The 14,868-nt window shown below is 42.8% G+C and overlaps 1 protein-coding gene across 5 annotated transcripts in view; it reads right to left on the bottom strand.

Moving 5' to 3' along the window:
* Positions 1-14,868, bottom strand: part of ANK3 (ankyrin 3) — a 339,095-nt gene that overhangs the window by 74,572 nt on the left and 249,655 nt on the right. For 3 of the 5 annotated variants that reach the window (XM_050975984.1, XM_050975977.1, XM_050975978.1), the window contains exons 19-23: positions 8,084-8,182; positions 7,891-7,989; positions 7,493-7,588; positions 4,434-4,506; positions 4,179-4,241 (exon numbers count right to left, since the gene is read on the bottom strand). In XM_050975984.1, coding sequence (XP_050831941.1) covers positions 4,179-4,241; positions 4,434-4,506; positions 7,493-7,588; positions 7,891-7,989; positions 8,084-8,182 — 430 coding nt within the window. Of the gene's footprint in view, positions 1-426; positions 452-4,178; positions 4,242-4,433; positions 4,507-7,492; positions 7,589-7,890; positions 7,990-8,083; positions 8,183-14,868 lie in introns of those variants that run through there. The other 2 variants (XM_050975979.1, XM_050975981.1) reach the window with 2 other exon arrangements.

Below are 14,868 nucleotides of genomic sequence, written 5' to 3'. Positions count from 1 at the left end.
CAGCAGAAGTACTCCAGGACATTTTTCTAGCTGGCACTGACTTGAGCACATGTTTTCTCAACCTGAAAGAGGTTTGTATAGTCATGAACACATTTTTGGGTTTTTTTTTTCCTTTTTCAATTCTTCCAGTTACACTTTGAACTCGTGTAAATTTTTTATGCTCCCCACACCAAGGACCTGTGCAAGGAGTCATAAAAGTCAACTAGCTCCTGCAGGAGGAGCAGCCCTTTCAAGCTGGATCTGCCTCTTGTGGTTTCACTGATGCCCCAAATTTTTACACTTCTGGAGAGCAGCAAGCACTGCTGCTCACTTTGCCACCCATTTAATGTCCCAGCCTATCCCTCCCACAATTTGTTTGGTTTTATTTTCTGGGATAGAAGGTTCTGACGTTTTTAGTCTTTTCTCCCCCAGAATATTTTTTCTTACCTCTTACCATCTTTCTCATCCCAAGTTTTCCTATTTTTCTGGTCCCCCTGCATGTCTCCTACAGCTGGGAATTGCAGGAGCACAGGGTAGGTGTTCTTTTTAGAGGCCAGTGAGAAATACAGGCTCTCTGGCAGCAGGAGAGAAGGCATCATGTGGCTTGGGAAAAGTCCCAGACAAAATTTAATCATAGGCTGGGATCCAGATGAGCATTTGTCATTTGGCTCTGCTAAAGATACCTGAGGATTTTGCCACTCCTTCATCACAGCCTGTCCAGAGCTGTCTTGATGGCAGAAGAGGGAGAGCCACAGGGAAAAGGAGGATGTTTCAAGTTGTAGCCAAGGTTTTGGTTTCACAAAGTATGGAGAACAGCCAGTACCAAACCACTGAAACTTTTATAAACCTGTGAAATTTTATGGAGCCAAAGAAACTCTGAAAACTGAGCTTAAATAAATCATCCCCTCCCAATATGACCAGTAACTGATTTTCATGCATGGTGATGTTCTGACCTGTCTTAAATGCACTTAAACTGCTGTATCCTAGCACCTACTCAGGGATCAGGCAGTGAGCATTCATGTTCTGTTAGGACATCTGTCTAATCTTCCAGGGATTGATTAGCATGATGCTTATTCTTACTGAGGCAGGCATCTCCATTAAATGGGTTTAAAACTGCGTCCTGGTTTACACCCAAAAGTTTGTTATCTCCTGAAGGCCAAATAAATAAATTGAAAGCTCAAGAATAACTGGTTTTTGATAATGTCCAAACTCTCCACACCTGATTTGGTTTATGGATTGAATTCTTTTTTTGCCCTTCACTGCTCACAGTCTCTCTCCTCTTGGTATCAGCTCCCATGGCTTGCTGTCCCTTCCCCTCTGGGCCAGCAGCAGCAGCTTCAGGGAGAGCTGCAGTGACAGGGCTCATGGCAGGGTTGTGGCAGGCACAGCAGGGCTCCAGCTCCCTGCACCAGATTAAGGCTCCTGCAGCTGCCCAGAAGGATGCTGAGAGGATGAGCACAGCTCCAGAGGAGGGGATTCCTTCCAGGCCTCCTGCAGACAACTGGAGTGGAGCTTTACCATGGTTGAGCCCTGCTCCCCACCAGCCCCCATGGCATGGGCACAGGGCTGGGACTCCCAGCTGCACAGGGAGCCAGCTCACAGCGGGAGATGGTGAGAGGAAAGTCCCAGTTCTCCCACTCTCAGGTTTACATTTGTAGGATTTGCAATCTCTTCAAAAATGAAAGCACAGCACATGCTCAGTGTGCATTAGAATTGCTCTTCCACAAACTCTCTGCTGTGTATGAAGGTGAGCCCTCATTTCTTTTCCCCACAAAATCATGCTCACATCTTTCAAAAAAACACCATTTCTCTTTTTTTTGCGGTTTAACAGTTTCCCAACACTTAACCTCACTTGGGCAGACTTGCCAGAACAGTCTAGGAAAAACAATTTAAAAAAAAAATTTCTCTTCTCAACCAGTTTGACTCCAAACCAAACTGTCCTCAGCAGGGAAGAGAAATTATACAATTCCCATGTAAATACTTATTTAGTGGGCACAGCAAGACACAAGGAAGTGGTTTCCTGACATTTGTCCCTGAGTTCTGTCTCTATTTTCCAAGTCTTCAATTTCTCTTGTGAGAGAAACCTTGAGGGTTGTGGCTCATCGAGAAGCCATTCACCAAGTCTGTCTCACTGAAGAGTTTTGGCTGATGATATGAACACCAAACCAAGCCAGGGAGAGTGTGGATTTGTTTGCTAAATTTGTGCCTTTCTCCCACTTGGAAATCAGCTCTCTGGCTCAGAGATTTGTCAGAGTGCCTTAGCATCTTGAACAGATTTGTTTGGAGTGGTGTGAGGGGATGCATTGTATATAAATACCCCACTAACACTGAGTGATGGGCATCACTGAGTTGTCTTTACAGATCTGCAAATCAGGGAAGAGACACAGGCCAGTGGTTATCACCTCAAAGCCTGCAATTCATCACAAGCCTTGCAGAACACTTGTTACCTGATTTGTGAGCTCCCTCTCAGGGCTGGGTTTGAAAAGGTCCCTGTCATCTCAGTATCACAGAATGGCCTGGGTTGTAAGACACCTTAAAGATCATCTTGTTCCAACTCTGCTGCCATGGACAGGGACACCTTCCACTAGACCAGGCTGCTCAAAGCCATGTCCAGCCTGGCCTCGGATACTTTCAGGGATGTAGCACCCACATCTTCGCTGGGAAACCTGTCCTCACCACCCTCAAAGTGAAGAGCTGGACATTTCTGGGCTGCAAGTGCAGATTGCCAGGTCATGTTGAGCTTCTGTATATAAATACCAAACAGCCAACAGCCTCAAGTCCTTCTCCTCAGGGCTGTTCTCAATCCATTCTCCACCCAGCCTGTATTTATGCTTGGGATTGCCCCAATCTGGATGCACTTGGCCTTGCTGAGCATTCTGAGTTTCACATGGTCCCACCTCTCCAGCCTGTCCAGGTACCTCTGGGTGGCATCCCTTCCCTCCAGCACGTCAACCACACCACACAGCAAACCTGCAGAGGGTGCACTGATCCCACTGTCCACACTGCCAACAAAACTGCGAAATGGCACCAGCTCCAATACCAAACCCCGAGGAATGGCAGAAATCACTGGTCTCCCCTTGGACACTGAGTCTTTGAACACAACTCTGAGTGCCCCATCCAGCCAATTCCGTAGCCACAGAGCTGTCCATCCATCAGATCTCTCTCTCCAGTTTAGACACAACGATGCAGAGCAGGACTCTTTATGTACAAATGACTCTCTCAGCTCCCCTGGCAACAACATGGGTGCAGAATACAGTCTGAACACGCAAGGAACCACTTGTACTACCTGCATTCCTAATTGTTGGTTTGGTCTTTGTTGTACTGAGAGATAGTGACTAGAAAAAACCTCCACAGACAGATCTGGCTTTCAAAAGGATCCCATACATTACAATTGACATTTTTAGCTCCAGCACCCAGGCTCCCCACAGGGTGTTTCTGGTGTGCACCTCGCTGTGCAGTGGGACACAGCAAGTTCCTGCCCTGCCCACTCACACTGTCATGCATCAGTGTTCCTGTCAGCTGAAACAACGCAGAGCTTTGAGCAGGACAATGGCCCAGGAGAGCAATTTGGGAAACATGTATGTATGGTGAGAACATGATCCATTTGGAACTGCACAATGACAGATGGGGAACAAACCAAAAGCCTCAGTGCATGAATTAAACAAGAGCTGCGCACAAAGAACTGAAATATCTTTTACACCTTGCTGCTTGGATGCTATGAAAATTAGAAGTAAATACATCAATAGGGATGAGGAAAGAGAGATTGACTAAAGAAAAACAAGAAAATTGAACAGAGTAATTTGTTTTTAAAAAAACCAAGAACTTTGTTCTTTCTGCCATAGACTTTGACTATTAGCCATTTCTTCCAACGTGTTTTGATATTTTACCCTCTTGTCCAGTATTTCATTTTCAGTTAAAACAAGAAAACATTTATTCACTTTATAGAACCAGCAACAAAATTATTATTTCAAGAAAGTGAAGGTAATTTGATCAAAAAATCATAAGAAATTCAGAAAAAAAAGTTAGAGGATTATCAGCAATAGCTCAAAAAATTTTTGAAAGCACTTTTAATTGTAAAGCAGAAGTTATTGTTAGTGGGATAATAGGAAAATTATCTGAAAGGATTAGTTTTCAGACAGATGAAATAAAAGGAAGATGATTAAGCTAAATATCAGTGCAATACAAAAATGCACAAATACCTTCTTCAACATCTGACAAATATTCAGCATCACTGAGTATTTCAGGGGCATTGGCTTTACGAACTGCATGATTTAAATAAACAAAATAATTAAAGAAAAGCACATACAATTGATGTGTCAACAAAAATCAATGTACAACAATAACAGATGTGCAATGACCATATCCAACTGATAATGTGTGTTAGTTTTGGGTTTTTTAAACAGACATTTCTTACAACCACAAACAGTGAAAAAAAAATTTAAAATTATTATTACCTTCATCATCAGACATATCAAGAACTTCATTCATGGTTTCTGGTACATTCATTTTGTGCTTTTCTGTAACAGTCTGTAATACAAAAAAAAAGTCATTTTAGAATGCAGGCATAATTTTTCTCAAAATTCTATTTCTTTTTAAAATTAAATGCTAGATAAGATTTTTATCTGCAATTAGAAAAACAACACAATATTTAGCTTCTTATTCAGTTTCTATTTTAAAGATGCATTGACCTATAAATTAAAAAGACTACAGAAACAGGCAATATTGTATTTGGTTTTTAAACTATGTTCATATTGCTGTAGCAGAAAAAGCACGAGTGGAAAGCTTAGATGATGATATTAAAAGAAGAATCACATTTACTGAAATGAACATCATTTTAGGGGGCTTAATAAGAACTCTAGGTAATCACCTAAATTTTGAGCAAGGACTATGTCATCTCTAATAAAACCAAACCTTCTGAGGTAAGTATTCCTCCTTTGACACCAGAAGAATTCTGCAGTTTGGCAGCAGCTGAACCTATGTGAATTTTTTTCAGAGGTGCCTCAGCATGAATTGTGTGTTTTTCCCACAAATAAGAACAATTGTAACCACATGCAGGCTAAATGATACCCCTGAAGGGCTTTGTGCATGAAAGACACTCAGAAGTGGTTGCATGGTTTTTATCCCAATGTTTATATTGATTCAGATTCAAAGACCAATATAAAGAAAAACGAAAGCAGGAAAATAAAGTTCTGAATGCACCTGAAATCTGTTCCTAGAATACCTGTATCCTAAGAATGACATACACATGTACTTTTTACTTTTCCAGCACAACCACTAGTAGAGTTTGGGTCAGACCAGAGCAGATACCATTCAAGGAGTGCAGTGGAAATAAAAACAAAACCAACTGAAACAAAACAAAACCACAAAAAAACAAAAAAAAAAAAACCAAAGAAAAAAAAAACCCACAAAAAACCCACCAAACCTAACCTCAAACAAAAACCCACTCCCATCTTTATGATGATTTTAGATTGTATTTTTTTAACCATTGTTACTTCTCACACTTCTTATGCAAACAAGAAATCATTAAAAAATTCAGGAGGGCAAAGGAGCCTTTCCATTTTCAATTATTTTTAAAGATTTTAGTTTTTCTCTGGCCTTATGAGTACTCACTTGGCATTTCATGTTTCTTAGGCTACTGCAATCACTTGATATAGGCAGAACAGCTCCTCCATGCTCAAACATTACAAAACCTACAAAAATCCTCATGCAATCCATTTTGTGGGAATTACTTACAAAGCTTTTTAACACCTTGTTAAACCAGCAAAATCACTGGACTTTTTTTCCAGGTCCTACTGGACCTATTTTTTTTAAAACTGGTGTTTGAGTATAAATTATCGTAAAATTAGCTATGTTCATCCCTGATGCCTTTAAATTTAGCTTTGGGAGTTGTTTAGCCCCAAGCCTCAAGATGTAAGTCTCAGCAGCCAAACTGAATTTTTAAAACCCTCAATTGTAAATCAGATTTCACATCTAGACTTCCAAGGTCTCAAAATTCCACACTGATAAGTAGCAAATTCTGATTTTAATGGAAATGATTTCTGGCTTCTCTCAAGAGTAGGTATTTGAGGTTGAATAGATCTTTCAGCATCTAACATTTCCTCCAGCACAGTTCAGAGTTTGACCCACCATCTCTCTACTCTTCATCTACAGAAGATAAATGGTCAGTCACTTTATGCAGGACAAACATTCCCAGCTTCTTGGTTTTGAAAGCCAAGAACAGCCTTGTGATACTGAGAGATTTCAGCATAAACATGTAGTTCTCCTGCAACTACCTAATTGAATAGTAGGTAGTCATTCAAGTTTTGCTATCCCATACAATATTCTCCATCAATTTTTTTTGTGTGGAAAAATGTTTTGTAATCTTTCTAAATAGAAATTTATTCCTGAGAAAAAATAGAGAAAATGTGTAAAGAAAAAAAAACCAGCATTACTTTCTAGCATATTCCTCTTTATATCATATTGTTCTGAAATTTATCTTTTGTGTGGTGGCTTTCCTGTAAACTACTGAAACCACAGCCAGGAAATTCATAGGAAGAAAAGGTGCATGCAGTAACAGAACTAAAATCTGCTTGTCATCCCAAAAGATCATCATATTGCAGCCACCTGCTTGCACAGAGACCACACAAAGGGGCAATGACAAAACAGGGAACACACACAGTAACTGCTTTCCACCCCTGGTATGTCTAAAAACACATACATGTGCATTTATCTTTTTAATCAGAAAAGGAAAAATAGTACTGAAAGCCAATATTCTGAATTTATGTTCTTCAGACCCAATTCAGGCTTTATTACTATGGTAATGCATGGAGGTACCTTGCCTCAGAAAACTTCTTCAGAGAGCAATCTGGCAAAACATTAGCGAACAAAAGATCCTTCTGAGAAGTATTTTGGATTCTGTGAATGTTTCTGACAGCAGGTAATGTTTGACCACTGCTAGTCCCTTCAATGTCTCCTGGCTAATGCTTCCTGAGAGGCAGGACACACAAGCTGGAGTTCTCATCCACATCAGGGAATGGGTATTTGGGGTTGCAGGGGCTGGCTGTGGCTGCTTGCAGAATACAGCCTTTGACCATCCTATGGAAGGGGCCAGAAACCACACAATGAGGAGCTTTCAAGTAAATTCCAACCATTTTTTTTAATATTGGAATGGATTCTCTTAGGTCAAATTCAAGCCATTAAGCATCAGATCTGCAGCTTCTGTTTACACAAGCTGCAAAATTGTTCCCAAAACAAGAAGATGTGTGGACAAATACTGCATGGAGAAACAGTGCAGTTGTGACCAGTCCTTTACACTGGCCATTTTCTGCTCAGTTGGTGCTCTTTCAGTGCACATCCTCCCTGTGTCTATTACTTTAAAAATAGCTTATATTTCACTTAATATCGACTTTGTACTGCTGAAAAGAAATAGGTGACTGGAATTTTGGTAGTCACATAACTACACAAAGTTTAGTCACAGTCATACTCTGGCTTTGGAAAAACTCTTCCATTCCCTGCTGGAGTGAGCTGTACTTACAATTGTAGTCATGGTCTCCTCTGTCACCACCTTCAGCGTGTCAACAACTGAAATGTAGCCAAGTCGCTTAGCAATGGCGAGGGCAGTGTTTCCATTCTAGCAATTGAAACATTCGTAACACAAGTTGAACGTTAGCAAGGGGAAGTGTGGGAACTGCTGGTTAGTTACAGAAGAATGTAAAATAAAATAAAAATTGTTTACATTTTTTGATGGAAATAAATATTTGGGTAGTAGCATATATAAGTGGGATGAAATGGGATGAAAATGAGGAGGTTCTCAGATGTTTGTTGTTCTCGTCCTGGGAGAGATGATGGTGCAGAGGATGTGGTGGTGATGGAAACAGGCTTCCTCTGCTCTTTTCCTGTCCCACCAGGCCCATTTTTCAGGGCAGCACTTACCACAGTGAGCTCGTTGGGCGCGGCGCCGTGCTGGAGCAGGACGTTGATGATGTGGGTGTGCCCCTGCTGCGCCGCCTGGTGCAGCGGCGTGTACCCGTTCTGCAGGCACAGGGAGACAGCAAAGGCAAGGCTGAGGTGGGCACAGCTCAGCACACACAGCAGGGGCACCCCCAGGCAGAGCTGGGACACTCACCTTCGTTTTGGCGTTGACTTTTGCAGAATGCTGCAGAAGGAAGTTCACGATTTTTATGTTTCCGTAGTGGCAGCCAACGTGCAAAGGAGTGTATCCCATCTAGAATGAACATCAGCAGTTAGTCAAGGGGGATATCACACACGTGCCCTGATTTAAAAAAAAAAAAGCAAACAGGCATGAAACAGGAAAAATCCCATTAATTCTTAATTTCTTTGGACTATGTGAAAAATCCTCCAGCTTTGGCAAAAAGTGCTCTTCTCATGAAAGTCACCTAAAGTGCTCAGTGGGTACTTCCACCAGCTCCCTCAGTGCCTTCAGGTGGATCCCATCTGAACCTACAGACGTGTGTGTGTGTGTCTCTAGGTGGTGTTACAGATTGCTCACCATTTCCCTTGGACTATGGAGTAGTTCACACAAGGTTACTTAATTTCAGTTGTACTAGCACAGGCTAGGAGATGGTAGCTGTAACAGTTACTTTAAATTCGTGTGTGCCATTCATTTCCAGTTAATGATATACCCTTTGCCATCTAAAGAAACTACTAACTTTGACAACCAGAATGAGTTAATCAGTGCCAGAAACAGCACTGAACTGAAATTCCATTGGCATCAGCAGAATGAAACTTTCTGCTGACTTATGTGAATGTTGGATCAGATGCCAAATGACTACAAGGAACTTTTCCTGCACAGAATAATAGCCCACAGTGGTAAGAACTGGAGCAGTAGCTTAAACGTAATCATGAACTGAACACATGGACCTCATCTTAGAGATATTGTTAGTCTAGGGCTGGCCAAATAACTTCCTGTTCCTAGGAGTGCCTGGAGGCTGACTCTGACAGGGCTCCCTGGGCTGTCCAGAGCCTTGATTCTTCAGCAGAATGATGACTCACAGTCATGTACCTCAAACACAGATTCTACAGCCCCTGCCTCTACATGGGTCAAAGATAAACTCAGATTAAAGGATGGCCAAGCTATCAAAACAGTTCAAAAAACAGTTAAAAAATAAGGCTGTGAGACCTTGTCCTACAAAATCTTAATTCCCTTCTCCCTCTTCAATATACAGGCCTCTTAACATGACCAGCAAAAGGTCAAAAAAAAAAAAAAGTCAGCATAAAACCAACTGGAGAGATGAAATCCAAAGTCAAGGACCACCTGCCAAGAACCCCCTGTGAATAACCCTAAAACATTAAAATCTGGAGCATATCAGAGAGCCAAGACCAGCTGATCACTTCAAAGCTTTCCCTTTGAAGTGATCTGTAAAGGCTTCTCTCCAGCCCGTAACAATGAATACTGAAAAAGGAGCTCTCAAAACCTCCATGTTCACTGCAGTGCAATGAAAGTTTCCTTCTAGAAATGGAACATACAGACACTTTCACGTGGTGCCTACAGAAATGGCTGGAGGAGCAATTACTGGTGCTCCTTGTCACTCCTGACGAGTCTGCTGTTTAAATCAGAGACTAGGTGAAAGCTTTTCCTCCTCCTCCTCCCATTTAACAATGGAAATCATGACATTTCCAGGGTCACAAGTCAGCTGAATCTGAAGGAAGCCTCCTCTGAAGCTCTGGTTGTTTGTGGGTGTGCACTGAAAGGCAGCTCCTGCCACGGGCACTGCACGTGTCCCCAGCAGCCATGTGGGCACCTGCAGAGCCTGGTGGCAAAGCACCAGTCCCCTGCCTGAGGTCCTTGGAGGGTCCTGGGAGCTCCTTTTAAGTTTGCTGTAGCCTGTGGTCGCCTCCTGTCAGGTCCTGTTTGGCCCTGCAGTCACTGACAGCAGAGGGACAGAGATGTGACACCGTGTCACAGCTGGCTGGCCCTCGGCACACAGCGCAGGACATCTTCCTGTTCCCAGCCAGCAGCACGGGCAGGGAGGGCATGGCCAAAGTAAAACTGGCCAGCAAAATGCCCTCTCAGTGCCTGAAACCTGGGGAGGATATCCTTAACTTCTCGGTGAGAGCTAAGGTTCCTGCATTCAGCTCCTTCTAGCTCAGGAGGGCACAGCAATTGTATCCCAAGATCCCCACGTGAACCAAGGTATTCTACTGACTGCTCTGAAACACTCCAACTGGCAGATTCTGCAATTACACAATTAAATTAACAATAAAAGTAGCAATTCTCAAGGCTACTTGAGCTTGCTACTTTCATTGTCTATAGAAAGGTGCCGGGAGGCTGAAATATTTGCTTCAAAAGATATTAATAATTAACCCACCCACAAACAGACAAAAACCCAAAACAACAAAAACCCCATTAAAAAAAAAAACCCAAAAAGCAAAAGCAGAAACAGAACAACAAAATCCAGCTCACAATTATACAAATTTTTGCACAGCCGTTCTGGCTTAGTTATAATTACTGGCAAAGCACTAAGGGATTTAGGAGGCAGCCTAATATTGAAAAAGTTACTTCCAAGGAAACCAGGGCTTTTGTTTAACACAGCTCTAACAGATATCACCTTCTGGCTGCCTTAAAGAGTCAGCAGCACCAGGGGAGTTAGCAGCTGGGAAGGGTTTATCAAAAAGCTACAAGAATAAGTGCCAAGAAAAAAGAAAGTCAGAAATACTGAATTTTCATTTCCAATGGAACACAAAGAATCCCTTATTCTCTTGTCCTTCAAGTTTTACTTTTGAGGGGAATTATCACAAGTCTTGTATATCATGTCAGTGAATTACTTTCATATCCTCCACTGGCACTAACCGTAAATCTTAACAGCTTGAATTACTGCATCTTTCTAGTCATGCTGACTCTCAAGCTGCTCAGTTTTTGTTTTTCTGCTGTAAATGTCAGACAATGAAGCTACAGCATTGTTGTTTACAGGGCTAGAAATTGCTTTAGATCCAAAGATCACAAAGGCCTGACTGAATGAAACAGGCAAACCTAGGTGTACACACACAGACACTTCCCTGCTTTGCTGAATCAGGACCTAACATGTTGCAGTACCTTGCAAAGGCTCATTATTGCATATTATCAGGCTGGAAATTTCCACAGAAACTTCTTGATAACAACTGAGCACGTACAAAGAGCCAAGGAGATAATGCACCATGAAGATATACTGAAGCCACCTGTGTTTGAGTGTTTGTGCTGTAGGAAAATGATTTTTCTCATTAGTACTTCCCTCCCTCCCTGCCTCCTTCTTATCTCTTCCTGCATCTGAGAATTAGATATTCCAGTGGAAAAGCTGGATCACTGTTATGATCTCAGGCTGCTATGGGGCTCCTGTCAGAACAAAGCAGGCAGACCTGAATAAACCTGAAATAAAAATCCCAGCTCAACCCGCAAAAGGAACATCATGACCCCTCAGCCACCACCATCTCCTACCAAAACTGCAGTTCTAGAAACAAAAGGCAGTTCAATCCTGGCTTTGTTCTCCTGACAGTCATCAGCCAGGGACTGGGGGACCATCAGCTCCTCCAGGGGAGGCCCAACACCAAGAGCAGTGTAGTGACTGTTTAACTGAAAAAACCTGCACTGAAATAAAACCCTGCCTTTCATCCTTGACTGAACCTGCACTTTTCTCTCAGTCTCCCTTTGCCAGTCCATCACAGTACAGCTGTATCCTACAACCACACTCTCCAATGGGATAAACAGTGGAAAAATGACATGTGGGGACCTGCTGAGCCATGAAACAATATTTACTCGTGCCAGCTACCAGCACAAAAGCTCTGAAACAAAAGCAACATCACATGTACCAGGACAGCTTTTGACACTCAGCATGACCACCAGAGAAGGGACATCTGCTTGCAGCCATGGCTCCAGACTGATTTTCAACTCCCAATATTATTGTGAAGGGATGAGCCTGCCTTGTGTTAAGCATGATACTGCACAGCACATTTTCAGCCCCAAAACCTCTTCAGCATACCTAAATTCAGGCCAAAAATGCAATGTCAGAATAGACAAGAGCTGCTGCCTTTGCTGCAGGACACTAACATGCCTTCTGTGAATGCCAAATTCAATTGAAATTAAAACCCTCTATATGTGAAGGACTTTGAAGCAGCTCAAACTTTATACCTGAAGTATGTTTTCTAACTTGGCTGAGTTTAAACCACCTAACAAAATTTCATTTTCAAGTGGTAGGAGCAGCCTTATGGTCTCTCAGGCACTAGTTCTGGCCTGCTACACCAGTGTTGTTTTAGACTTCAGCATTGATTTAGACTCCTGCAGCTCTGAGATTAGAGGCTATTTACTTAACTGATGCAGCAAAACCAGAAGGATCCCACAACACTATTAATAAATGCACTTCATAACCAGAAGCTATTCTTCCTTTCATGCCTTCTTCTACTACAAAGGTCAGGAAAATATTTCTTGGGAGGGAAACCACCCCAAGAGAGACCCACAGATGCAATTGTTCACTTCTGAGAGCAGTTCTGAAAATGCTCATAATAGCCAGAACTGATCCTAATCACACAGACTAATCCCCTGTACAAGAGATTTTCTGCAATACTGGATTTTTCTGTCCTTCCCTGATACAACTTGAAGAGGCAAAATGTGTTTCTGCCCCATCTTCTCCTTTAACCACCTGAAAACTGTGAGCAGGGTCAGAATGTGAGCAGGGTCAGAACCCCCATGTGTCAGAACTGCAGACTCCAGATATTTTCCCAGGGAGGGTAAGTTATATATAAATGATGACTAAAGACCAGGAAGATGATAGTTCATTGGTCCCTAGTCAAGAGTTCAATGACCTATTGATATTAAGTTAAATGATATGGAGTGTTCTCCCCCTGTTGACAGGAACTGTGCTGGAGTGACACAACCTATGCTTGCTTATCCTGGGAAAATGAGAAATAGGATAAGGAGGGAAAATAAAGAAATAAAACCAACAACAAAACAAAACAAAAAAAAAAAAAAAAAAAAAAAAGAAAAAAAAAAGCACTGCTGAACTGTCATCCACGCCCCAAAATCTGAGGTAAGAGAAGCACATGGATGTGAAACGGAGGGAAGAAAACAGAAGGCTAGTAGTGACACTGCTGGTAGCAGAGATCCCCAGTATAATGTCACTCTGAGCTGTGCTGCTTCACTGACTTCTAAGGCAAGGATGGCCACATCTCTGCTGCTGTGTGTCCAAAGGAATGAATCCCAACTGGACATGCTGGACTGGATTGTGCAAACATGCAAGCATAGCAACAGTGCCTCCAAAGCCAACTCAGCTGTTGCTTACCTTGTCCCCCAATGCCTCTGGTTTTAGAGGCAGAACGTACAGTTAATCCGTCTAAATGGGAGAGCTTGTAACTGCAGGGCTGCTATTTTACAGGGCAACCATCTAACCTTCACCTGTATAGAACATGAGGTCAAAGTATGGCCTTTCTTATGGCATAACAATTTTCCTCCACTGTAGAAATCCAGGGTTTTTCAGGAAGGAACTCAGGGTGTTCATCAGTTTATCCAGAAACCATTCCCTTCTAAAACACCCAGTACTGCATTGGCCCTTTCCTTCTATCCCAGGATAGCTGGCAGACAGCTCCATGTGGCTGACTCTGTGGAGCCTGCAGGGCTCACTGCTGCACAAACCCAGCAGATGGGACCCTGCAGAAGCTGGTGGAAAAGCACCAAGCACATGCCAGTGCATAAGCATTGAGCTCATTCCACTCTAACAGAATCCTGCCAGGCGTGTGGGCACTCTCTTCCCAAGGAGCAGACAGTGCCCTACAGCAGGGAGGACTAACTATGAGGACTAACTTGTAGGGAGAACATGAGGACAAGATGTTGTGGATGTTCTTCCCCACAGAAGCCTCCAGGATGGAGAATTTCCCCAGACAGGTGACTTCTTACAGTCCTGCTTAAATACATCCTGGCTTTACCTGACTTATGAGTCCCTGAGCCACTTCCCAACAATTATGGAGCAGCCCCATGGAAACAAGAGTGTACTAGGAAACAATTCTTTATTCACACTAGTTACACATATAACTGAGGAATGAGGGTGAACAACAAGAGATTTACTTCTGTCTTCTTTAAAATTATATGGCTATTACTGATCATATGCCTGCATTTTCTGAAGCTGAGTGTAGAGCTCCTGCAGCTGCACCACGCTGTCCCTGGGACCCAGCAGACATGCCCTGCCTGCCTCTCAGCTGTGACAGCAGCTCAGATGTTTCCACCACCCTAATGTGACTAAAAGGCCACTTCAGCCCAGAATGGGATCCTGTTTGGACACTGGAGAGCCAGCAAGGCAAACACGTGTGCCTGCCTGCACCTGTCAGTATAAATGTCTCCTCAGACTGCTTGCTATTTGTGGGACAGCCAAAAGCACTGCACAGAGGGGCAAAGGCAAACACTCAGATGAGTTGCGTGGCTTGGGAGGTGATTCAGCTCTGGCCAAGTCAAAAGAACAGGTTCTGCAATGTCCTGCTACTGAAACAAACACCAGGTAGACACTACCTCTAGAAAGGCAACCACATTCACCTGAGGAAATTGTGCAAAGAATGAACCAGGGCAGATCTCACTTTTTACTGGGTGCTCTAACAATTAAGAACCCTGTCTGATTCTTCTTTAAAATACAGACTGAAGATATGTTGCAGAAGTATAAACCTGGAGAAACTCCTGGAATTTTAGCAAAACTCTTACAGGTTTAAGTCAGGAAAATGTTACTGAAATCAGCAGTCAGTACAGTTGGAATTACACTGTAGAGAAATCAGATAACAATGACTTTTCCCTCTGCCACAGATTATAATCAGCTGAGCTGCAGCCAGACATGATGATGGACTCAGCCCCTTTCTGAGCTGTCAGTGTAATATGATAATATTGCTGGGCAGTCTGACACACCTGGACATTCCTGGGACACAAGCACAGCACCTAACTTGTGG

This window comes from Serinus canaria, chromosome 6 (genome assembly GCF_022539315.1).
Source record: "Serinus canaria isolate serCan28SL12 chromosome 6, serCan2020, whole genome shotgun sequence".
Lineage (NCBI taxonomy): Eukaryota > Metazoa > Chordata > Aves > Passeriformes > Fringillidae > Serinus > Serinus canaria.
The sequence above is the reverse complement of the archived record's forward strand: the minus strand, read 5'-3'. Positions and strand labels throughout refer to the sequence as shown.